A 21,948-nucleotide genomic window follows, 5' to 3' on the forward strand; every position below is an offset into this window, starting at 1 on the left:
AGACCGGGATCGGTACCAGGGAGCACGACTCGGGACTGGGGAGGCTCGGTAGGGTCGGGACGGTACCGGAGAGAGCACGATCGGTACCGGGGGATACGAAACGGGACCCGGGGGGTGCGGGACGGGACGGGACGGGACAGCCCCGGCCCGGGGGGTGCAGGAGCGGGCCCAGAGGCTGCGGAGGGCAGGAGCGGGGGCTGCGGGCCAGGTCCCCGCAACAGCCCGTCCCCGCCGCCCCCCCGGCGCTGGCCCCGCTCCGAGCCCTGCGCCCGGGGCTGCAGGGGCCGAGCTCCGCGCTTGAACCCGCCCCCGCCAGATCTCATTTCCCTAAAAAAAAAAAAAAAAAAAAAAAAAAAGAAAAAAAAAAAAAAAAGAAGAAGGGAGAGAGAGCGAGGGAGAGGAAAAAAAAAAAAAAAAAAAAAAAAAAAAAAGCGAAGAAGGGAAGGAAAGAGGGAAGAGAGGAAAAAAAAAAACGCCGGCCGGAGCCATGGCCGGGCTGCGGAGCTGCGGGCTGCTCCTCTGCCTGCTCCTGGCCCGGGCCCTGCGCTTTCCGGACTATTCCTACGTGCTGGAGGAAGAGGAGGAGGACGAGGAGCCCCTGGACTACAAGGACCCCTGCAAAGCCGGTAGGAGCGGGGGGATGCGCGGCGGGGAGCGGGCGGGCGGACAAAGGGGAGCGCGGGGGCCGCGGGTGCGGGACTGAGTGCGGGGGAGTTCGGGCGAGTGTGGCGACTGTGAGCGAGCCCCGCACGCACTTCGGGGCTCCGCACGGCGGAACTTGGCTCCGCCGCCCCGGGCCCGGGGAGTCCCGGCCGCCGCGGCTCGGGGGGACGGGAGGAGCAGCGGCCGGTCCCGCTCCGGGATGCATCTGGTTGTACTTAGGGTGAGGAGCAGGGGGGGCTGGCCCGGCGCCCCGCTTTCCCTCTCCGCTCCTGGCTGCACTGGCAGCTGTCAAAGGCGGCGGGGAGCCCCCAGCCCCCCATCCCAGCCCCCCTCTCCATCCCACGCCACCACGGAGCCGGACCCATCCTGCACCCCCATCCCACCCCCCGCACTCTGCACCCCCATCCCTGAACCCACACCCCCATCCCTGAACCCACACTCTGCACCCCTTGGCTTTCTCCCTCTCCCCCAGCCCGCAGCCAAAGCTCGTCCTCCCCTGGGACACCCGGGAGGTGCCACCGTGGGCTGGGGTCCCTCCGTGCCGGGACAGGGGGTTTGGAGCTGCCCCCCAGGTTTTGGAAGGGCTGGGAACAAACTGGGTGCTGCGGGGGGCAGCACCCTGACTCCCAGTGCGAGCTAAAGGGGATGGAAGGATTTGGGGAGGGGGGAAACTGAGGCACGGGAGGGCCGTGCAGGGCTGAGCCCGCTGCGAGGGCCGGGGTCTGGCGGGGGATCACGTTTCTCTGTACTGGCATTGTCTGCGCTGCAAGGCGGCTGTTGATATAACTCTGTCTACACGAGGGCTTTTTTCTGGCCAAAAATCCTTCCCTTCCTGCCCTCCCGGGCTGAAACAGCAAGGCTTGCAAAACCGTCCGGGCAGAGCCGGCTGGAGCCTTCCCTCCGCTCCCGCTTCCTCCAGCTGAGCGCCGGAGACGAGGCTTCACCCGATTCATGAGTTTTCCGCTGTCCCCTCCTCTCCTCGCTCCTGTGCACCCCGAGACCCCCCCTCGCCTCCTGGGGCCGGCTGTTGCCCCCTTCCCCTTCCCGTCCTGCCTTTATGAGATCCTGATGGGATTAATTTAATTACGGGAGTGGGGGGCGGGGGGGATCAGGCCCTGCCACGCATCGAGCGAGCCGGGGATTCACCCTCGTTTGGCTCCACAGCACCGAGATGATGAAATTCAGTTTTCCGGGAGCCAGAGCCCCTTGGCATCCTCCTGACCCCCCATGGCCTCCCCCTGATCCCCCACCCCCCCGGTATCCCATGCGAGTGTTTGGTTCAGTTTTGGGGTGTTAAGATCCCCCCCGAGCTCTGGGCAGTGTCAGAAACAGCCAAGCACCGAAACCGAAATTTTGCCACCGCCGCGGCTCCGGGGTGGGAAAACACCGGGAGAGGGATTTGTGTTCCTCATGCCAGAGGTATCCTGAGGCCACCGGCTGCCCGCGGCTCGCCGGCCACCCCGGTGATGCCACCCGTCTGCAGCGGTGCCAGCGGAAGGGGAAGAGCCTCCCGTGCCGCCGCGTCGCTTCCAAGGATGCCAAAACGGGAAACCGCTGGGAGATGCAGCCCTTGGAGCAGCCCCCGGGCAGCCGGGGAGGAAGGAACCGGCCGTGGCCCCGGCTTCCCTTCACCCGGTCAGGTCTCGGTGCCCGGGAGCAACCGCCGGGTCAGATCCGGGTCGGATCTCCGGTTGGGAAAGGCGGCTGGAATGGCTCCCACCACCCCCAGCTGCGCTGGGACAGCGGCCCCAGGGCTCGCTCTGGCTCATCCCGGCGAGCCGGGGCTTGCTGAGCAGTTTGGGGGTGGAAACCGGGACCCCTTGGGTGCCCCCAGCACCGGGTGTGTGGGATGGAGCCCACCTTGTACCCCGGGTCAGCTCCATATCCACAATTTGGGGTGCTTGGCTAAACTGGGGGGCTGAAACCCCCCTGTCCAGCATTCTATCACCCATGGGGAGGGGAACACGGGGGTGCAGAGCCCTTGGGGGTCACACAGCCCCCCCAAAGTGGGTGTTGGGGGAGATCTTCTCTCCCAAACTCCCGCGGGGAGCTCAGCATCACCTGCGTGGCAGAACCACGGGACACACGGATGGGGCTGGGGGTCTGAGCCCCCTTTCCCGGCTGTAGGAGCTTCCCGGCCGTGCCTGGAGTTCTCCAGCCGCTGGGATTTCACCTAGATTACACTTTCCAGGCGTAGCCAGCCCAGGCTACTGGTTGGAGTCACACTTGTCAAGCTGCCCAAAAATATTTTCCAGCCGTTATATGTCACTTATTCATGCAGGGTAAAAATCCACCCGCGGAGCCGGGGCCGGCGGGAGGCCTGCGGTTCAGGGCTCGGCAAACCTTGGAAATCCCAGGCCCGTCCCGGGATCTGCTTTATCTTTGTGTAATCACCCGTTCGGCGCGGCGGCATCCTCCGGCGGGGGCCCGGGGTGCCACGGCGGGGCCGGGGGCTCTCTCCTCGCTGCCTTCCCTTCCTTGGCTCCTGGGAAACGCCTCGGCTGCTGATTCACGCCGGCGGGTCGTGCCCAGGGGGGAGACGGCGCTTCCTGAGGCTTTATCCGGGGCTGGGAAACACATGGCCGGGAAGGACGGGGCGGCCCCGGGGAGACCCGGGGAGAACAAAGCGGCCGGGAGGGGACGCGGTGAGAGGAGGGAGAATGGCTCGCGGTGGGGTTTCCCCGAAATTTCTCCCGGGGAAGGATGTTTTCCGGGCAACAACGTGTCCTCCTGCCTGCCTGTGGCTTTGCTGAGGATTCTTGGAGGACTCTGGAGAGAAAACGGCTCCCAGTGCATCCCGCCGAGCCGTGGGAAGTGGAGGTCCCGCTTATCACCTGGCCAAGGGCTGCGGGAGGTCGCTGCCGGCAAATTTGGCGTGGCAAACCGCGCTCCACGCACGTGGGGAAGGCAGTGGGAACATCCCGAGCTGCAGGAGGGATTGTCAGCGAGCCGGGAGCAGCCTCGGAAGGGGTTAAGGTGTGCTGGGAGGGGGGATTGTGAGGACAGGAAGCACAACAGGGGGGATGTTTACAGCCAGAGCCCTGGGGAGGATGTCCAGAGGTCTGGGAGCCCTTTGGCAGAGCCAGGGACCGGGACAGGAGAGCCCGGGATGCCCCACGTGTGTGGAGCTGGGTGTCAGGGCCCGTCCCCGTCCCCATTCACTGTCCCCGCTGCCACCAGGCTCCTCTCCAAAGTGACAACAACCCCCCAGACATCCCCTTGGCAATGCAATTCCCAAATATTTTCCTTTCCAGCAGCTCTCCCTTTCACAGGAACTGGTGCTCTTGGCCGGGGATGTGTTTTCCTCGGTGACCTGGCTTTGCAGAGGGGATGCGGGGAGACCTCGCTCCCTGCACACGGCTCCTTCCGTCCCGGGGCTCCGGCGTGCCTCGGGTTTGGCATCCTCCGCGCCGAGCCCTGCAGGAAGCTTTTTCCTCCGTTTGCTGTCACGGAAGAGGAGCAGAAGGAAAAGGCTCCCCTGGAGTGCTCCAACCATCCCTCCCACTCCCAACCTGCCCCCGATGGACGTTTCCTGCCCCTGGAATTTGTTTGCTGTCCGGGATGTTTATTAGAGGCTCCACGGTGCTTATTTCATGGCCTGGAGCAGGCAAAGGGCTTGGCTGGAGCCTGAATGCACTGCCCAGGGCTGGGGAGGGAATTTGGCGTTGGCGGAGGGAGGATGTGCCTTGCACCGGAGGGAATTCGGGATTGGGATCATCTCTCCACCTTGGATGTCGTGCTGGAGCCTCTCTGCCTTTCCCAGCTGCTGGATGCCCAGTGCCGGGTGCTGGCACGGCTCTGGGCATCCCAAAAAACACCAGCTGCGATAAGGATGCTCCAGCCGGGAAGCAGGAGGTGGGGGATGGCAGTGACGGATATCTGAGCTCTTGGGGGTTGCCTCGTGGCTCTATCTCCCCGTGCCTCAGTTTCCCCAAGCCTGCACAGGGGCCGTGATCTGGCCTGGCTCCCAGCCTGGCCTCCGAGGCTTGAATTCCTGCTTTGTGCCTGCTGTGCTGCTCGGAAGGTGCTCTGGGAAAGCAAATACTCCTCGCCCCGGCGTTTACAGGCTGGCTGCTGCTTCTCTCCCGCCGCCGGCAAGGGGCACCGAGAGAGGGGCTGCGCCGGTGCCGGGGGGCAGGAGAGGGGCTGCTTCCCCTCCATCCTGTCCCCGCTGTCCCGGGGGTCTCCCTGCGGGGACCCGGCTGCTCCCCCCAGCCCCAAAACCCCGGGATGCTCGGCGTCCTTCCACCTCCCCAGCCCGCCCCCGCCGCGGGCGGGGCAGACCCCCGGGGCCAGGGGACCCCCAGAGCAGAGGGGTCCCCTCTCGTCGGGCCGCGGCCCCGGCGTGTTTTGCCGCGCAGCTGGGCCGGCGTGCGGGGGCGAGGGGCGGTGCGAGGAGCATTCCTCACATATTTAAGGGCTCCGGGAGCCAGTGGGATGCTGCTCCGGTGGCTCCGTGGCTTTACAGCCCGGCAGCTCGGCTGAGGCCGCGGTGCACTTATTTAAGATCTCGCTTCCATCCCGTTCCCGGCTGGGGCAGAGCGGTTCAATCCCTGCTTCCTTCCGCATCCCAAATCCTGCCTGCACCGTGAGGGATGCTCGGGGCTCGCACGAGGGTTTGGGATGACTGGGACGGAGCTGCTGAATCTGAGGGAATGCTGGGCTGGGCCCGTGCTGCCCATCCTGCACAGAGCCCTTTGAGGGTTCCTGGCACCCAGGGATGAGAATCCCTCCTGCTCAGCAACCTTCAAGCACTTGTGGGACCTGCACAAGGCTGAGGGTCTCTCCCACCTGGTGCTCTTTGGTGGGATCTTCACAGGGATGAGAGTCCCTCCTGCCTGGTGTCCCTCAAGGGCTGCTGAGACCCACAGGAGGATCTTCCTCATCCTCTCATGGGATCTTCACAGGGATGAGAGTCCCTCCTGCCTGGTGTCCCTCAAGGGCTGCTGAGACCCACAGGAGGATGAGGATCTTTCCCACCCTCTGGTGGGATCTTGGCAGGGGTGAGGGTCCCTCCTGCCCTGCACCACGCACAGAGCCTCCTCTGCCCCAGACTGACCTGGAATCTGATCCTGTGCTGTTTATCTGCCGCCCGCCCTGCCAAGGCTTCCCCACGGCTCTGTTTGCTTTTCCCGGCTCAGCAGAACATCGCGTTCGCGCCCCGGCCTCTTCCCAGAGCGTGTTTTATCGTATTTTTCCTGCAACACGGTTCCCAACCTTGGTGGGGCCCGAGGTCAGGCTCATCCCAAAATCCCGGTGATGCCAGAGAGGTCAGGCCCGTGGCCACCCCCTGCACGGCTCACCTTGCCCAGGGGGATGCTGAGCTCCTGCATCCCGGGACAGGGAGGAGAGGGACCCTACAGGAGCATCCACGGAGCCGTGAGCGGGCAGGAGGTGCCTGTAGGATCGGGATGGGGTGCTGAGGGGTTTGGCCCAGGTCCGAATGAAAAACCTTGTTTGTCTAAAGCTTCAGCCCCGGGGTTACGTCACCGTTCTGAGAACCCGAAAGAAAACACAGCACGAAAAGTCAAACAACAGAGGAGGGCTGAGCTATCTCCTGGCTGCGGAGGGGGAAGAGCTCCGTGGGAGCAGCTCCCAAAGGGCTGGTTGTGTTCTGGGGGGTGGCAGGGGTGTGCAGGGATGGAGCTGGGATGATCCCCCCCTCCCCTTCTTCACTCCCGACTGCTCCGTGCCCCACGCCTGGCCTTGGAGCTGGCGTCCCGCTGGCATCGCATCCTCCCCGCTGGCACTGCTGCAGCTTGGACCTTGCCCCCAGGGCCTCTGTGACCGAGCAGAGAGCAGCCCCTGTGGCACAGCCCACGGTCTCCCAGGCTGGGAGCAGCTCAGGGACACCAGGACACCTCCAGGGATGGCTGAGGACCTGTGTCCCCTGGTTTGGGGTCTCGGGGCACCGTGCCCTGGTGGGGTGAGGGGATGTGCTGCAGGGAATGGCTGCCGGGGGTGTGACCCCTCGGGGGGTGTTTCCCCCTGTTCCAACCTGGGCTGTGCCCAGCAGAGGGCTGGCACCTCTCCTGCTAAGAGACCCCCCTGTTTGCAGAGGGTCCTCCTCACTTGCAGGGGGTCCCCTTTGCTTGCAGGGAGTCCCCTCCACCTCTCCCACATGAACAGGGAAGGGACAAGTGGCAGCAGCCTGGCAGTGTCCCCAGGGAAGCCCCTCGGGGAGCTCAACAGAGTCTGGGGGCTTTTGGTGAGCAGAGCCCCCCCCAAAGTACCCCACGTGTCGCCTCATTCCACGGTTGCACAGCGAGCGAGTGGGAGGAGGACGTGACCGGAGCCCAAACCAACCTGGAGGTTTCTCAATCCGACACTCTGTGCTTGGCCCCGACGTGTCCGTACAGGGATCGCTGCCGGGGCAGCCCCACGGCCCCGCCGGCCCCTCCGGGAGCCACCCTCCGCCGTCCCCCGTGGCCTGCGGGCTTCTGGGGCAGCCCAGCTGCCTCAAAGCTCCGGGAAAAGCAGCCCCCCATCCCCGGGCTGGCCTGCCCGGCTCTCTCACGTCTCCCAAATCCCTCACATATGGTTTCTATATCACTTGGCTCCGCCGGCGCTTGCTCGGCTGTAAGCGAGCTTACTTTCCCTTGTCTTTCCATGCAGCTCTTGGCACGGGATGCTCGTCCTGCTCCCCGGCCCTGGTCCTCCCCCGCGCTGCCCGTTCGGACACGTCTCTCCCGGCCCCGGGGAGGGTGTGGGGAGGCCGGGGCCGGCTCCTGCCTCTGCTCTGCCCTCAAATTGCAGCCTGGCCGTGCCAGGCGCAGGTCGCTGCCAGGGGAGGTGCCGGCCCCGGCTTGTTTGCTCTTCCCTCGGCGCTGCCACAGGTCTGCTCTCCACCCCAGAGCCTTCCCCGATGGGATTCACCCACCGGTCAGTGCTAGGGACAGCCCCAAAACGTGGCTCCTTCACCCCAAAGCGCTCCACACCACCGCTGGAGCGAGGTTTGGGCTCGGGGCCGTGGAAAGGGATGGGATCCAGTATGCTCCTCTGATCCCATGGCTGCTCCTCTCACCTCGTGCCGGCTTTCTGGACCTCTCCGGGTTATCCTAATTGTCCCGCCTTGCCTTCATAATTAGTGGCTCTTTTGGGATCCATTTGCTAACTGCTTGGAGCGCAACCTTGGCTCCGCTCGCCCTCATCCCCTGGGCTGCTCTGGCCTCCCCATTCCCCCCACTGCCCTTCCCGAGGGGTGGCGAGGCCTGGGGGTTCCAGGCACCCTCTGCTCTCCCCAGGTACCCCCAAAACTGCTGAGGAACCCCGACCCCACTGCGGCCACCTCCGGAGCCGCGGCCTGACCTCAGCCAGCCCCGGCGGAGCCGCCGCGTCCCCGGGGCTCGGGGCCGGCCAAGCGCCGGGACCCGCGCGTGTCCCGCGGCCCCGAGTCACGGAGGAGGAGGAGGAAGGGTTATGAGCAGGGTTATGTCCTCCAGCCCCGTGATGCTAAAGCATCCCCTGGTGTTGGAGGGGGGGTCCCGGCCCCGGCAGACGGCCGGCCCCGCTCCTGCGGGCGCTGGGCGCAGCGGGAGCTTCCCGGCCCATATGGCTCCGCTCCGCGCTGGCAGATGACTCAGGGGTGGCTGGTTGGAGCATCCTGGGGCTGTCGGAGCTCGCACCGGGCTGGGGGGCAAGAGCCAGGCAGGAAGGGGGTCCTAAAGCCAGCAAAAGTGGGGGGGAAGAAAGGCAGTCTTGCAACACAAATAATAATAGAAACCCTAAAAAGTGATGGATGGGTTTTATGCGATCCAGATGTGAGAGCGGGGCTGGCTCCAGCTGCTGGGGAGCAGGGGGAGCCCGGCCAGCACCACGCTCAGCTGAAGGAGAGAGAGAGAGGAGGAGGAAGAGGAGGAGGAGGGGGAGGAAGGGTTTGCCTTCATCTTCGGGACTTTCCAGGTGTGGAGGGGCTGGGGAAAGGCACCGGACGGGATTTGGGATCCACAAAGGAGGGTTCACACTTCCTCTTCCCCTCCCAGCCGCCTTCCTGGGTGACATCGCCCTGGACGAGGAGGACCTGCAGCTCTTCCAGGTGGACCGGGTGGTGGACCTGGCCCGTCACACCATCACCCGCCTGCCCTCCAACTCCTCAGGTACCGCCGCGCCCCCAGTGCCCCCTGCCCGCCTCCATCCGCGGGGGCTGCCCCTGCTGACCCCGCCATCCCTACAGGCAGCAACGCCACCAGCCCCCGGCCGGGCCACCCTCGGCGCCGCCGGGGCCGGCAGCGGGCACGGAGCCGCCGCGCCGCCACGTCCCGGCCGGAGCGAGTGTGGCCGGACGGGGTCATCCCCTACGTCATCAGCGGCAACTTCAGCGGTGAGTGACAGCCAGCCGAGGGGTGTCCGGCCCTGCCGTGCCTCAGTTTCCCCGCCGGGCTGACCCCCCCGCCGCCCCTCCGCAGGCAGCCAGCGAGCCATCTTCCGGCAGGCCATGCGCCACTGGGAGAAGCACACTTGTGTCACCTTCCTGGAGCGCAATGACGAGGACAGCTACATCGTGTTCACCTACCGCCCCTGTGGGTACGTCCAGGGCTGCTCCAGGACCTGTCCCAGGGGTTTGGGGCTTGGTTTTGAGGGGGGATCCATGTGCTTGGGGTCCAGGAGGTGCCGGAGCTCGGCGCTCGCCGCTGGGGGATGAGGTCGGTGGCGCGGCACCAGCCCGGGCTTGCAGCGGGGCTGACGCCAAAGGAAACAGGGGTTTGGACGAGCTCAGCATCTTCACACGTCAGGGCACGGCCCTGGCCAAGAAGATGGTGGTTAGGAGAAGGATTTCCCCTGGAATGGGAGCCCCTGCGTGGGCGCAAACCCTGAGCCCGGGTCCAGAGCGCAGGGCTGGAGCAGCTCAGCTGCAGGGCAGGGGCGAGGATGGCTCCAGGGAGCTGGGTGGGCACCCGTGGGAGCAGGACCACGGGTGGCATCTGGGGCTGGCGCAGCTGTGCCATGCTGTGCTGTGCCCTCCTGTGGCAGCAGCTGAGCTCTCCCAGTTTCCAGGCAGAGCTGAGGCTCAAGCTCCTCACTCGAGGATGTGAGGATGCCTGAAGTTCTGCATCAGGGGTGATTCCCACATGCCCAACGTTTTGTGGGACCCCTGCCGTGAAACCCCTGGCTTGGAAGCACCAGGATGTCCACACCAGAGAGCCGGGAATCACCTGGTTCTTCCCCTCCAGGTGCTGCTCCTACGTGGGCCGCCGAGGAGGGGGACCCCAGGCCATCTCCATCGGCAAAAACTGTGACAAATTCGGCATCGTGGTGCACGAGCTGGGCCACGTCATTGGGTTCTGGCACGAGCACACACGCCCCGACCGGGATGACCACGTCTCCATCATCCGGGAGAACATCCAGCCAGGTGGGATGAGCTTCCCTCCTCCTCCTCCTCCTCCTCCTCCTCTTCATCCCTGCGGTGGGGTGCTGCCGAAGTTGGGGTCCCCCTGGCAGTGCCCCCATCCTGTCCTCCACAGGGCAGGAATACAACTTCCTCAAGATGGAGCCGGAGGAGGTGGAGTCGCTGGGGGAGACCTACGACTTTGACAGCATCATGCACTACGCCAGGAACACCTTCTCCAGGTACGGCCCGGGGTGTCCCCTGGTGTCACCTCACATCCTGGGGACAATGGCACAGTGGCCCCAACCCCTGAGGATGGTTACCAGCTGTGGGCAGAGTTAATTCCCTCCAAGCAAGGTTTCCATTGGCATTCTGGGTGGGATGAAACCCCCCAGCGTCCCTTCCCAGAGCTGTCCCCGCGGTCACCTCCACTGGGGACGCATCCCCGCTGACTCACCGCCCGCAGGCTTTAATTAGCCAGGCTGCTTTAATTAGCCAGGCTGTTTTTAGCATCCTTCCCCGGTGGTGAGGCCGCAGGGCCGGTGATTCCCACCCAGCTCATCCCTTTCCTGCCTCAGGGGCATCTTCCTGGACACCATCCTGCCCAAATACGACGTGAACGGCGTCCGTCCCGCCATCGGCCAGAGGACACGGCTCAGCAAAGGGGACATTGCCCAGGCCCGCAAGCTCTACCGCTGCCCAGGTGAGTGTCACCACCCCGAGGGCACAGAGAACCCGGGGGAGCAGCCCCGGAGTTGTATTTCCAGGGAAACACTCGGCTTCACCCCAAATCTTGGCAGAAGTGGAGTTATCCTGGATGGATTCGCTGTTTCCAGTGGATTTGGGGTCCTCGCTGCTGAGGGGTTCCCTAATGAGCACTCAAGGTGCCTTCCTCCATCCACGGCACTTTGGGGGGCTGTGAGCCTGTGTGAGGGTGTCCTCAGCTGCCCTCTCTTCCCACTCTTCTGAGAAAAGAGCATCCCTCCAGAGCGTTGTCCCAAAAAGTCCTCTCTAGAACCTCTTCTTGGAGCAGCTCTCAAAAGAGCATCCTCCAAAAGCATCCCCAAAAATAATCTCCCAAAGAAATCCCCCAAGGAGCATCCAGCAAAGAACACCCTCCAAGAGCGTCCCCCAAAGAAATCCCCCCAAGAGCATCCTCCAAGAGCATCTCCCAAAAAACATCCCCTAAAAAGCATCAGCCAAGAACATGCCCCAAGAGCATTCCCCAAAAAAATCCTCCAAGAGCATCCTCTAAAGAGCATCTCCCAAAAAAATCTCCTGAAAAATCCTTCAAAGAGCATCTCCCCCCAGAGCCTCCTGCAAGAGCATCCCCCAAAAAATCCTACAAAGAGCGTCTCCCCAGAGAATTCCTACAAAAGAATCCTTCAAGGGAAGAGCATCCCCCCAGAGGATCTTCCAAGATCATCCCCCTGAAAAATCCTCCAAAGACCGTTCCCCCAGGAGCATCCTCTGAGAGCAGAGCATCCCCTGAGAGCGTCCTCTGACCCCACAAGCACCCTTGGGGAGCGAAGCCTCCTTGGAGCCTCCTCCAAGAGCCTCCTCCATCCCACCCCGGCACCCAGAGGGGTTTGGACGAGGTGGGACGGGACATCCTGATCCCATCAGAGCCCACAAATCCCCCTGGGGCTGGAGCAGATCGTGCCCAGAGCTCTGTTGTCACCTCGAAGGGCTCTGGGACTGTGACTGTGAGCGGTGGCATTGTCCCAGGCGCGGGGAGGGGGTGGCTGGCACGGGTCCCCCGACAGCAGGCACGTGCTCCGGGGCTGTGCTGGCAACATCTGCAAGGAGTTTGGCTCCCGCACGCTCCCGCTTAATTCCAGCAACTAATTAGCAGCCTGGAAGAGAGAAGCCTTTGTGAGGGGCCCCACGGCCGTGCCGCCTTCAGGGGAGCAGGAAAAGTGATTAGTTTGGAGCAAGGAAAAGGGAAAAAAAGAAAAAAAAAAAGAGAAGCCCCCCCCCCGAAAAAGCTTCTATGGATCACAAGTGTCCCCTTCTTTTGTTTGCACTGCAAAGCGAGGAGGGGGAAAAGGCAGCGAGCCCAGGTTTCCAGCGGCCTTTTTTGCACCGTTGCACCTTTCATCTCATACCCCCCACTCCGAGCGGCAGGGTGGGGAGGGGGGCGGCCGCCTTGGCCCCCCGACAGCCGCGGCGGAGCTCCCTGTGCCGCGGCCGCGGTGTCATGTGGCTTCCAGATGGCAGCGCTGGGCCAGCTCCAGCCGCGGCTGCGGAAACCTGCCCGGAGCGCGGGCGGCGAGCCGGGCCCCGCGGCGTGGCACGGCACGGGGGGGCCGGCAGCGCTCCTGCCCCCCGGCCGGGGCGTTGGAGGGGTGCCACGGAGCCGGGAGCCGCTCCAGGGAGGATTGGGAATGGCGGTGATGTGATTTTTTTTTGGTCCTCAGGGCTGGGAATTCGGGTGGGAAAAGGGTGCTGGCGCTGGGGGTGAAGGCAGTGATGCCCTTCCTGCTGCTGGGGGTTTCCCTGAGTGGTCTGAACCCCACTTTTCTCCCTCTGCAGCCTGTGGGGAGACACTCCAGGACAGCCAGGGCAACTTCTCCTCCCCGGAATTCCCCAATGGATACTCTGCCCACATGCACTGCGTCTGGAGGATCTCCGTCACCCCCGGAGAGAAGGTACTGACTGCTGGGGTGTGGGCCCACACCCTCTCCCAGCCCTCCGCTCCCTCCTCCCAGCCTTGTTTTGGGGTGTCCCGAGTCCCAGCATCCCCCTGTGGGGTGGGATGCTCCGGGCAGAGCGGGTCTGGGTTCCACCAGGCTCCCCCTGGCTCCCGGCAGATGGGGTGTGGGGGAGCTCACCCCACGCTCTTCCTGCTCCTTCCCACCCTTAGATCATCCTGAATTTCACCACCCTGGACCTGTACCGAAGCCGGCTGTGCTGGTACGACTACGTGGAGGTGAGAGACGGGTTCTGGAGAAAGGCCACGCTGCGAGGTAACAACCCGGGGCCTCCTGCCCGCTCCTCCTGCCCGCCGGGACCGCTCCGGGGCCGGCAGCGGGGCCAGGGGATTCCCTCTGCCCCTCTCCCTGCCTGCCTGGTATTCCCAAGTCCTGGGGAGGGGGGAATTACCCCCCAGAGGGGTTATTGAGGTGAATGGAGCTCCCAGTTTAGGCCACACCAGTGAGACCAGTCTGGATGATCCAGCTGGCTGGCGCATCTCTCCCCAGGGAGTGCCGGTGTCCCCGTCCCACCCCGAGGTGCTGGATGTTCCCCAGGGAGATTCCCATCCCTGTGATGTTCCCCAGGGAGATTCCAGCATCCTTGTTCCATCCCTGTGATGTTCCCCAGGGAGATTCCAGCATCCTTGTTCCATCCCTGTGATGTTCCCCAGGGAGATTCCAGCGTCCTCGTCCCATCCCTGTGATGTTCCCCAAGAGATGCCAGTGTCCCAGTCCCACCCCGAGGAGCTGGATGTTCCCCAGGGAGATTCCAGGATCCCAGCCCCATCCCCATGAGCTGGATGTTCCCCAAATCCCAGGATTCCCAAGTCCCCTGGAATCACCAGCTGAAGTGAAAGAACCAGAAAAGCCGGAGGGGAGTGGGGGGAGGAGAGGAGGGAGAAGCAGCCTTTGGCTTTAGGCTGGAAAGGGGCAGCGGGGGGACCAGGAGGAGGTGGTGGTGAGGAAGAGGAGGTGGTGAGGAAGAGGAGGTGGTGAGGAAGAAGAGGAGGAGGCAGTGAGGAAGAGGAGGTAGCGGTGAGGTAAAGGAGGTGGTGAAGAGGAAGAGGAGGTGGTGATGAAGGGAAGGAGGCTGTGAGGGAGAGGAGCTGGTGAGCAGAAAGAGGAGGTGGCAGTGAGGAAGAGGAGATGTTGGTGAGGAAACAGAGGTGGTGGGGAGGAAGAGGAGGTGGTGAGGAAGAAGAGGAGATGGCAGTGAGGAAGAGGAGGTAGCAGTTAAGAAGAGGAGGTGGTAGTGAGGAAGAGGAGGTGGCGGTGAGGAAGAGGAGATAGCAGTGAGGAAGAGGAGGTGGCGGTGAGGAAGAGGAGATGGCAGTGAGGAAGAGGAGGTAGCAGTTAGGAAGAGGAGGTGGCAGTGAGGAAGAGGAGGTAGCAGTGAGAAAGAGGAGGTGGTGAGGAGGAAGAGGAGGTGGCGGTGAGGAAGTGAAGGTCTTGAGGAGAAAGAGCAAGTCATGGTGAGGTAGACAAGGTGGCAGCGAGGAAGAAAAGGTGATGATGAGAAAGAGAAGGAGAGGGCAAGGAAGAGGAGATGGTGGTGAGGAAGAGGAGATGGCAGTGAGGAAGAGGAGATGGTGGTGAAGAAAAGGAGGTGGTGGTGAGGAAGACGAGGTGGCAGTGAGGAAGATGTGGTGGCAGTGAGGAAAAGGAGATGGATGGCACTGAAGAAGAGGAGGTGGTGAGGAGGAAAAGAAGGTGGTGGTAAGGAAGAGGAGGTGGTGGTGAGGAAGAGGAGATAGCAGTGAGGAAGAGGAGATGATGGTGAGGAAGAGGAGGGCTCCAGCACGGCAGCCCAGCACGCCTTCCTCCCCAGGCAGGTTCTGCGGGAACAAGCTGCCCGAGCCCATCATCTCCACCGACAGCCGCCTCTGGGTGGAGTTTCGGAGCAGCAGCAACTGGGTGGGCAAAGGTTTCTTCGCCGTCTACGAAGGTAGGGGGGAGCAGCGGGGTCCAGGGGGCGGCGTGGGGCCTGGGGGGGCTCAGGCTGCTGCTCCTCCCTTCCAGCCATCTGCGGGGGGGACGTGAAGAAGGACAACGGCCACATCCAGTCCCCCAACTACCCCGACGACTATCGGCCCAGCAAGGTGTGCGTCTGGAAAATCACCGTGTCCGAGGGCTACCACGTGGGATTGACCTTCCAGTCCTTTGAGGTGGGTCGGCGTCCCCCCGAGGCTGGGGAGGGGTCATCTCCTCATCCCGGTGCTCCCTCAGGATGGGCTTGGGGCTGCTGCAGCCATCAGCACCGCCTCCATGCCTCAGTTTCCCCACATGATGGGGCGGGAAGGGTTTGGGGGTGCTGGGACAAAAACACCCCTGTTCTGTGGCAGCAGCTCTCTGACCACAGAGAGAAACACAGCTTTCCCAGGCATCGTTCTGGGAAAAGGCTGTGAGAAAATCAGAGGAAAGAATGAGAAACAATTCTTATCTTAACTTGCTGCCCCTGGTGTTGTGCACGTGTGAGTGCTATGGAGATTTGTTTAACCAAAGGGTGGTTTCCTAATTAACCAACAGTGGTGGTGTTTTAATTAAAGGACCCATCAGGTCAACCTGTAGCGAACTAAGATACAAAAGAGCAATGTGTTTCTCAATAAGGATTATTGACCAGCCTTCTTATATCAATTACTGGGGGCTGTCCTGCACCCCCCACCAGATCGAGCGTCACGACAGCTGCGCCTACGACTACCTGGAGATCCGGGACGGGAGCAGCGACTCGAGCAGCCTCATCGGCCGCTACTGCGGCTACGACAAACCCGACGACATCAAGAGCACCTCCAACAAGCTCTGGATGAAATTTGTCTCCGACGGCTCCATCAACAAGGCTGGCTTCGCCGTCAACTTCTTCAAAGGTTTGGGAGGTGCTCCGGGGGGTGCTGGGGGGGGTCGCAGCCCCCTGGCCGCTCACCCCCCCTGCCCTGCCCAGAGATGGACGAGTGCTCCCGCCCCAACAACGGCGGCTGCGAGCAGCGCTGCGTCAACACCCTGGGCAGCTACAAGTGTGCCTGTGACCCTGGCTACGAGCTGGCGTCCGACAAGCGCCGCTGCGAGGGTGAGTGTCCCCCGAGACCCCCCAAAACTCCCCCCACGTGCCCCTTGCCGCGTCCCCAGCCCTGTGGAGGTGACGGGCGCTGGGTGGTCCCATCCTGCAGCCGCCTGCGGAGGTTTCCTCACCAAGCTCAACGGCTCCATCACCAGCCCGGGGTGGCCCAAGGAGTATCCCCCCAACAAGAACTGCATCTGGCAGCTGGTGGCCCCCACCCAGTACCGCATCTCCCTCCAGTTCGACTTCTTCGAGACCGAGGGCAACGATGTGAGTCTGGGGGTCAGCCCCTCTCTGCGCCGCGTGCCGTCCCCGACGCTGCCGGTGGCCCCCAGGGTGGCACCGCCGTGTCCCCAGCCCCGTGTCACCCCCCCAGGTGTGCAAATATGACTTCGTGGAGGTGCGCAGCGGGCTCACGGCCGACTCCAAGCTGCACGGGAAGTTTTGCGGCGCCGAGAAGCCCGACGTCATCACCTCCCAGTACAACAACATGAGGATCGAGTTCAAGTCCGACAACACCGTCTCCAAAAAGGGCTTCAAGGCCCATTTCTTCTCAGGTAGAGCTGCCCAGCCCCAGCACGGGCATCCCCTGCCCTCCCTCACCCAGCCAGCCCCCCTGCGCCCCCAAACCGCCGCTAACGCTTCCCTCGCCCACGCCAGGGGTGCAGCCCCCGGTCCCAAAACCCTCCAGCCTCAGGCAGCCTGGCAGGCAGCACATTTTGGGGGGTTTTTCCCTCTTTTGGGGGACAATTGGCTCCTACTTCAGATCTAGGGGTGCTCTCAGGGGCTCCCCAAACGGCATGGGGATGCCGGGGTCCCGCTGGGGACAGGGATGTGCTCAGCCCCGGGTGCTGCACCCCTCGGGTGGCGTTACCAGGGTGGGGGGACGGTGACACCCCGCTCTGCTGCTGCTGCTCCCCGCTCTGCTGCACGGCACCGGCTCCCTCCGCTTCCCGGGCAGGGCGCTCCGCATCCCGGCGTCAGCATCCGGCCACGGCTGAGCTCTGCGGAGCGCTCCCTCCTCCCAAAAACCATCACCTGCCTCTCCCTGTCTGCCCCACGGGCCGCTCTCCTCTCCCGGGCCACCCCGCCAGGAGACCGTGTCACCTTCGGATGGGTCTTGTGGGTAGGGATGGGGACACGGAGCGAAACGCTGGATGCAGCCAGGGCTGGACCCTGGGCTGGGGGCTGCCACGGGACCCTCGTGCACGAGACGGTCCCCTGGGTGTGGCACAGTGCCCTGGACACCATCCCAGCTGTGAGAGACCCGCAGCACCCACCGTGAGCCTCTCGCTGGCCGTTTTTGAGGGGCAGCGCGGCTGCCCGGCTGCGGCAGCGGCGGGACCGGCGTCCCCCGGAGCCGCCGGGGATTTCCCGGAGCGGCACAGCCCCGCGGGCCGGGAATCGAGTGTCTTTGCTTTATCTGTTTAATTAAAACCAAGGCGAGTAGGGCGGCCCAGGGGGCCCAGCCGTCGGGAGCCGGCACCCTCCACAAAGCGATTCCTCGGGGAAGCCCGGCGGCCGAGCGGGACCACGGGGCAGCCGGGTGAGTCCCCCCCGGAGCACTTCGGGCTCCTTCCCTGTGCCCTTTTCCCTCTTTTTCCTCACCCCACTGGGATGTGCGGTGACAATAGACCACCAAACCCTCTCCTCCACCTTCCCCCGCTCAGGTCTCGGGCTTTCCCGGCAGGAGGACCACCCTGGAGGACTTGGCCACAGCGGGGTCCCTCCTCTGGTCCCTCCGGGGTTGCTCCCCGGGCAAAACCTCTCCCGTGCGGCCCCTTTTTGGCCGCGGAGGGTCCCCGTGCTCCGGACGAGCCCCGTCCCTCGGTGCCGCGGGCAGCCTGGCCATCTGGGCGCCCGTTTTTCCCCGGTGAAGACGTGACCCCTTCCTCCTCCTCCTCTTCCTCCTTCTCCTCCTCCTCCTCCTCCTCCTCCTCGCGGCCCGGGGCTCCGTCGGCTCGCGCGTAAGGATGCGCATTCCTCCCGGGAATCCGCCACGGTGTCGGCATCCAGGTACGTCCCCCCGGCCCTCGGCCGAGCCCCGCCCGGCGCTGGGGGGTCCGCAGCGGGGGGAGAGGCGCTGCCGGGGGCTGCGGGGCGGTGAGCAGCCCGGAGCCGTCGGATGCCCGCGGGGGAGAACGGTGAGCGCACGGCGATGCCGGGTGGCGGCGAGCGAGCTGGTCGGAACGACGGAGTGCTAAAGACACCGACCCGGTGGGCTTCTTTCCGCTGCCAACTCTCTGCTGCTCTTGTCTCGCCCGCCCAGGCTCCCTCCGTCCCGCCAGCTCCCCCCGCGGTGCTGGAGCTGCTCTGAGCCCAGAAGCCCCTTCCCAACCCCAAACGGGCCTTTCCGCCTCGCTTCCTCCTCCCTCAGACCGAGGAGACGTCAGGTTACAGCCTCCGCTTGAGAGGCGGCCGCGGGGCCGGGGGGGCCGGGGCAGGACCCCCCTCGCCGCTGGCTCCAGGAGGGATCCCGGCTCCTCTCCGGCATCGCTGTGAGCTCGGAGCGGGACGCTGGGGGCTCTGGTGCCCGCTTGCTGCTGCCTTCCCTCCCCAAAACACCGCCCCGCGGGCAGGAGGAGCGAGGGAGAGCGATGGGACCTGGAGGGGGTTTTGGGGGGTTTGAGGGAGGGGCTGGCGAGCCCCGACACCGGCGGTAGGGAGCTCGGGCAGTGGTGGGAGGTAAGGCAGGCCAGCTCGGGGTGATGCCAAACCCCTCCACTGCCATTCCTAGACCGGACACCCCTAGGAACCCACCCAAAGCCCATCCTCATCCTCCCGGAGCCAGCCTCGTGCCCCCTGCTCCTCCTCCTCCTCTTCCTCCCCGCAGAGCCGCTCGCCCCGGCCGCAGAGGGGCTCCCGGGGGTCCCCTCGCTGCTGCTTCCCCCCCGGCTGCCGCTCCGCATGCCCCCCGCCGCCCCCGCCGCCCCCCGCCCCCCCATCGCTCCCCGCCTTCTCTCCCTCTCTCTTCGCAGAGAAGAAGCAGCAGCTGCAGCCCCCGAAATCTCGCCCGCCCGGCCTGAAGTTCCGCATGCAGAAGCGGCCACGGGGCCCCTCCTGAGCCTCTTCATCCTCTCCGTCTTTCTCAGGAACACCGCGGCCCCGGAGCCGTGCGGGAGCACGGTGGGACCGAGCCGAGCCGAGCCGTGCTGCCGGCCCCGGCAGCCTTTTGCTTGACAGAACTGGTTGTTGACCTTATTTTTATTTTTTTTTTTTAACTTTTTTTTACACTTTTTTTTTTTTTTTTGGTTTTTTTTTTTGGTTCTAAGCACCCCACCCCCTTGGTTTTGTCATTGACCAGCTGACCTTGTTTGTTGTTTTTTTTTTTCCCCCCCACCAATTTTTACCGTGTCTGTGACATTTCCTATCGATGAGTAAAGAGGGACTCCAGCGTCCTGGTCTTTCTTGTGCATCTTTGGTTGTCACTGTGTGTTTTTCTGCCTCCCCCGTCCGTCCTGGCAGCAGGTAATGGTGGCACCCATGGGTGAGCCCACGGGAGAGGAGGAGCCGTCCCGTCCCCGCGGGGGCTGGAGCTGGAAGCGGGATGCTGGAGCTGCTTGCTGCTGCCCGGGGGCGCTTGCTTGGCTGGAGGGCAGCGGGGCTGTGGGGCCGGGGGGCCATGTTGGGATGGAATTGCACCATTCCAGGCTTCCCCAGCCCGCTCAGGGATCCCTCTGCTCTCTCCCAGACAAGGATGAGTGCTCCAAGAACAACGGGGGCTGCCAGCACGAGTGCCTCAACTCCTTCGGCAGCTACGAGTGCCAGTGCCGCAGCGGCTTCGTGCTGCACGACAACAAGCATGACTGCAAGGAAGGTGGGTGCAGCCCGCTCCCCATTCCCTTGGGAATCCCCCATCCATGCCTCCGTGACCCTCCTCGCTGTCCCGGCAGCTGGCTGTGACCACAAGGTGACATCCGTCTCGGGGACCATCACCACCCCCAACTGGCCCGATAAATACCCCAGTAAGAAGGAGTGCACCTGGGCCATCAGCACCACGCCGGGGCACCGCATCAAGCTGGTAGGGGTTGTGGGGTGGGGGGCACTGGGGTCCCCTCTGCTGAGCCTCGACCTCACCCAGAACCTCCACAGACCTTCTCGGAGCTGGACGTGGAGGCGCAGCAGGAATGTACCTACGACCACCTGGAGATCTTCGACGGGAAGGACGCCAAGGCCCCGGCACTCGGCCGCTTCTGTGGGGCCAAGGAGCCCGAGCCCATCGTCTCCTCGGGCAACAAGATGTTCCTCAAGTTTGTGTCTGACAACTCCATCCAGAAGAAGGGGTTCGAGGCCACCCACACCACAGGTACCTCCGTGGGGCTGGGAAATGGGGTTTTGGGGTGGGGGGACAGCGTGGGCACCCCTAAACCCCGGCTTCTCCCACAGTGTGCGGGGGCCAGGTGCGTGCCGAGGTGAAGACCAAGGACTTGTATTCCCACGCACAATTTGGGGACAACAACTACCCGGGGGGCTCGGACTGCGAGTGGGTGATCATGGCCGAGGAGGGCTTCGGCGTGGAGCTCATCTTCCAGACCTTCGAGATCGAGGAGGAGGCCGACTGCGGATACGACTACATGGAGCTCTTCGACGGCTACGACGGGACGGCCCCGCGCCTCGGCCGCTTCTGCGGGTCCGGGGTGAGCTTGGCACGGAGGGGACATGGGGTGGGTTGGGGTGAGGGGTGAGGAGTGAGGGTGCAGGGTGAGGGATGAGGCCGAGCCAGAGCGGTGCGGAGAAATCCCCACGGGAATTTGGTCTGGCGTGATGATTCCCACCCTCCACAGTGAAAATATTCCCACCCTCAATGGGCATTCACCCCGGGGGTGCTCGTGGATCTGAGCACCCCCTCCCTCACCCCCACAGCCCCCCGAGGAGGTCTACTCGGCCGGAGACTCGGTGATGATCCGCTTCCACTCCGACGACACCATCAACAAGAAGGGTTTCCACCTTCGCTACACCAGCACCAAGTTCCAGGACACGCTGCACACGAGGAAATGAGGGCCGGGGGTCCCGGCCCCGCCGCGGGCAGGGGAGGAGGAGGAGAAAGAGGAGGAGAAAGAGGAGGAGGAGGAGGAGGGCAGGGAGGACGGTGGGGAGCGCTGCCCCGCACAGACTGCACGGAGGAGGAGCACACAGCCAACCTCAGCACTCAAGACACGCTCGCACGGGGCCCCGGGGCTCGGGCGCCCACGGCACGGGGGCACAGGGGGGGTCCCCGCTGGCAGCCGCCCACCCCGGTGCTGGGGGGGGCCGAGCAGGACCCGCTTCCCTCCCCTGCCCCGGCCAAAGCTCTGAATGTACAAACCAGTAACCAGGAAGAGCCCAACACACACAAGGTGCTGTCTCTCTCTTGTACCCATGAAATAAATACCCTTGTACTTGGAGCAGGGGCAGCCCCGGCCTTTTTGCTTCCAGCCCAGAAAAACAGCACCCAAAATGGGGCTGGACTAGGGGGGAAAGCAGCCAGGACCCTGCACGGACCCCGATCCTAAGGAAGGAGCCCCATCCTTGGGGTTCTGATGGAGCAGAGCCAGGAATTCCAACAAAGGAGCAGCCAGACCTTCTCCTGGTGACAGCGGGTCCTGTGGAGGGTGGTGGGCTCGGAGCCCTCTGCCCCCCAGGGCTCTGCAGGTGGGTTCTCTCCCCCCACACCTTTATTTTGAGGTGTCTCTGAGGCAGAAGAGCACCCGCCGGGAGGTGGGTGGGTGCCACGTGCTGCGCCCACCGCGTGCTCCAGCCGGCGGTGGCAGATGGCGGGTGGGCTGTGACACGGCCCCCGCGCCCACCGCGTGCTCCCGCGTGCCTCGACCCCTCCTGCATCCCGCGCTCGCTGCTGGTGCAACGGGGAGGCTTCTCCTCCCTCTTTGTGCCAGGGCTGGGATGCTCCACAGGGGCTCTGCCCAGACAGAACCGGGATGGGCACCGGGGGTTTTCATCCTGAGGGGTTTTCTGTCTCCCTGGGGAAAAGTGGGTGCAGAACTCGGGGAATTTTTCAGTGACAGGACAAGGAGCGATAGCCGTAAACAAAAACAGAAGTTCCACCTCAACTTGAGGAAGAACTTCTTTCCATGGAGGGTGGCAGAGCACTGGGACAGCCCCAGGGAAGGGTGGAGTCTCCCTCTCTGGCGACATTCCAAACCCACTTGGACGTGCTCCTACGCCACCTGATCCAGGTGACCCTGCCTGGGCAGGTGGGATGGACCTGGTGATCT

The 21,948-nt window shown here is 64.1% G+C and overlaps 1 protein-coding gene across 2 annotated transcripts; it reads left to right on the top strand.

Moving 5' to 3' along the window:
- Positions 1-393: 393 nt before the first annotated feature.
- BMP1 (bone morphogenetic protein 1) lies at positions 394-20,896 on the top strand. 2 transcript variants are annotated; one of them, XM_068174440.1, is made up of 20 exons: positions 399-626; positions 8,646-8,759; positions 8,837-8,983; positions 9,069-9,186; positions 9,834-10,012; positions 10,125-10,230; positions 10,567-10,691; positions 12,524-12,639; positions 12,855-12,957; positions 14,513-14,629; positions 14,704-14,849; positions 15,350-15,545; positions 15,620-15,745; positions 15,846-16,006; positions 16,113-16,293; positions 19,428-19,553; positions 19,630-19,757; positions 19,829-20,042; positions 20,123-20,373; positions 20,600-20,896. In XM_068174440.1, the coding sequence occupies exons 1-20, from the start codon at positions 488-490 to the stop codon at positions 20,732-20,734; spliced, it is 2,928 nt and encodes a 975-aa protein (XP_068030541.1). In that variant the 5' UTR covers positions 399-487; the 3' UTR covers positions 20,735-20,896. The 2 variants fall into 2 exon arrangements, with proteins under 2 accessions (XP_068030542.1, XP_068030541.1); XM_068174441.1 differs by lacking the exons at positions 19,428-19,553; positions 19,630-19,757; positions 19,829-20,042; positions 20,123-20,373; positions 20,600-20,896 and adding an exon at positions 18,715-19,151 and having other exon boundaries at positions 394-626.
- Positions 20,897-21,948: the final 1,052 nt, after the last annotated feature.

The sequence above is a fragment of the Anomalospiza imberbis genome, chromosome 28 (assembly GCF_031753505.1).
Source record: "Anomalospiza imberbis isolate Cuckoo-Finch-1a 21T00152 chromosome 28, ASM3175350v1, whole genome shotgun sequence".
Lineage (NCBI taxonomy): Eukaryota > Metazoa > Chordata > Aves > Passeriformes > Viduidae > Anomalospiza > Anomalospiza imberbis.

What these genes read in the sequence shown, in the direction of transcription:
- BMP1 (XM_068174440.1), top strand. Translation starts at nt 488, where the DNA reads ATGGCCGGGCTGCGGAGCTGCGGGCTGCTCCTCTGCCTGCTCCTGGCC. An exon ending in TTCACCTACCGCCCCTGTGG is followed by an intron (nt 9,187 to 9,833) that starts GTACGTCCAGGG and finishes CTTCCCCTCCAG; the next exon opens with GTGCTGCTCCTACGTGGGCC. An exon ending in GAGAAAGGCCACGCTGCGAG is followed by an intron (nt 12,958 to 14,512) that starts GTAACAACCCGG and finishes CTTCCTCCCCAG; the next exon opens with GCAGGTTCTGCGGGAACAAG.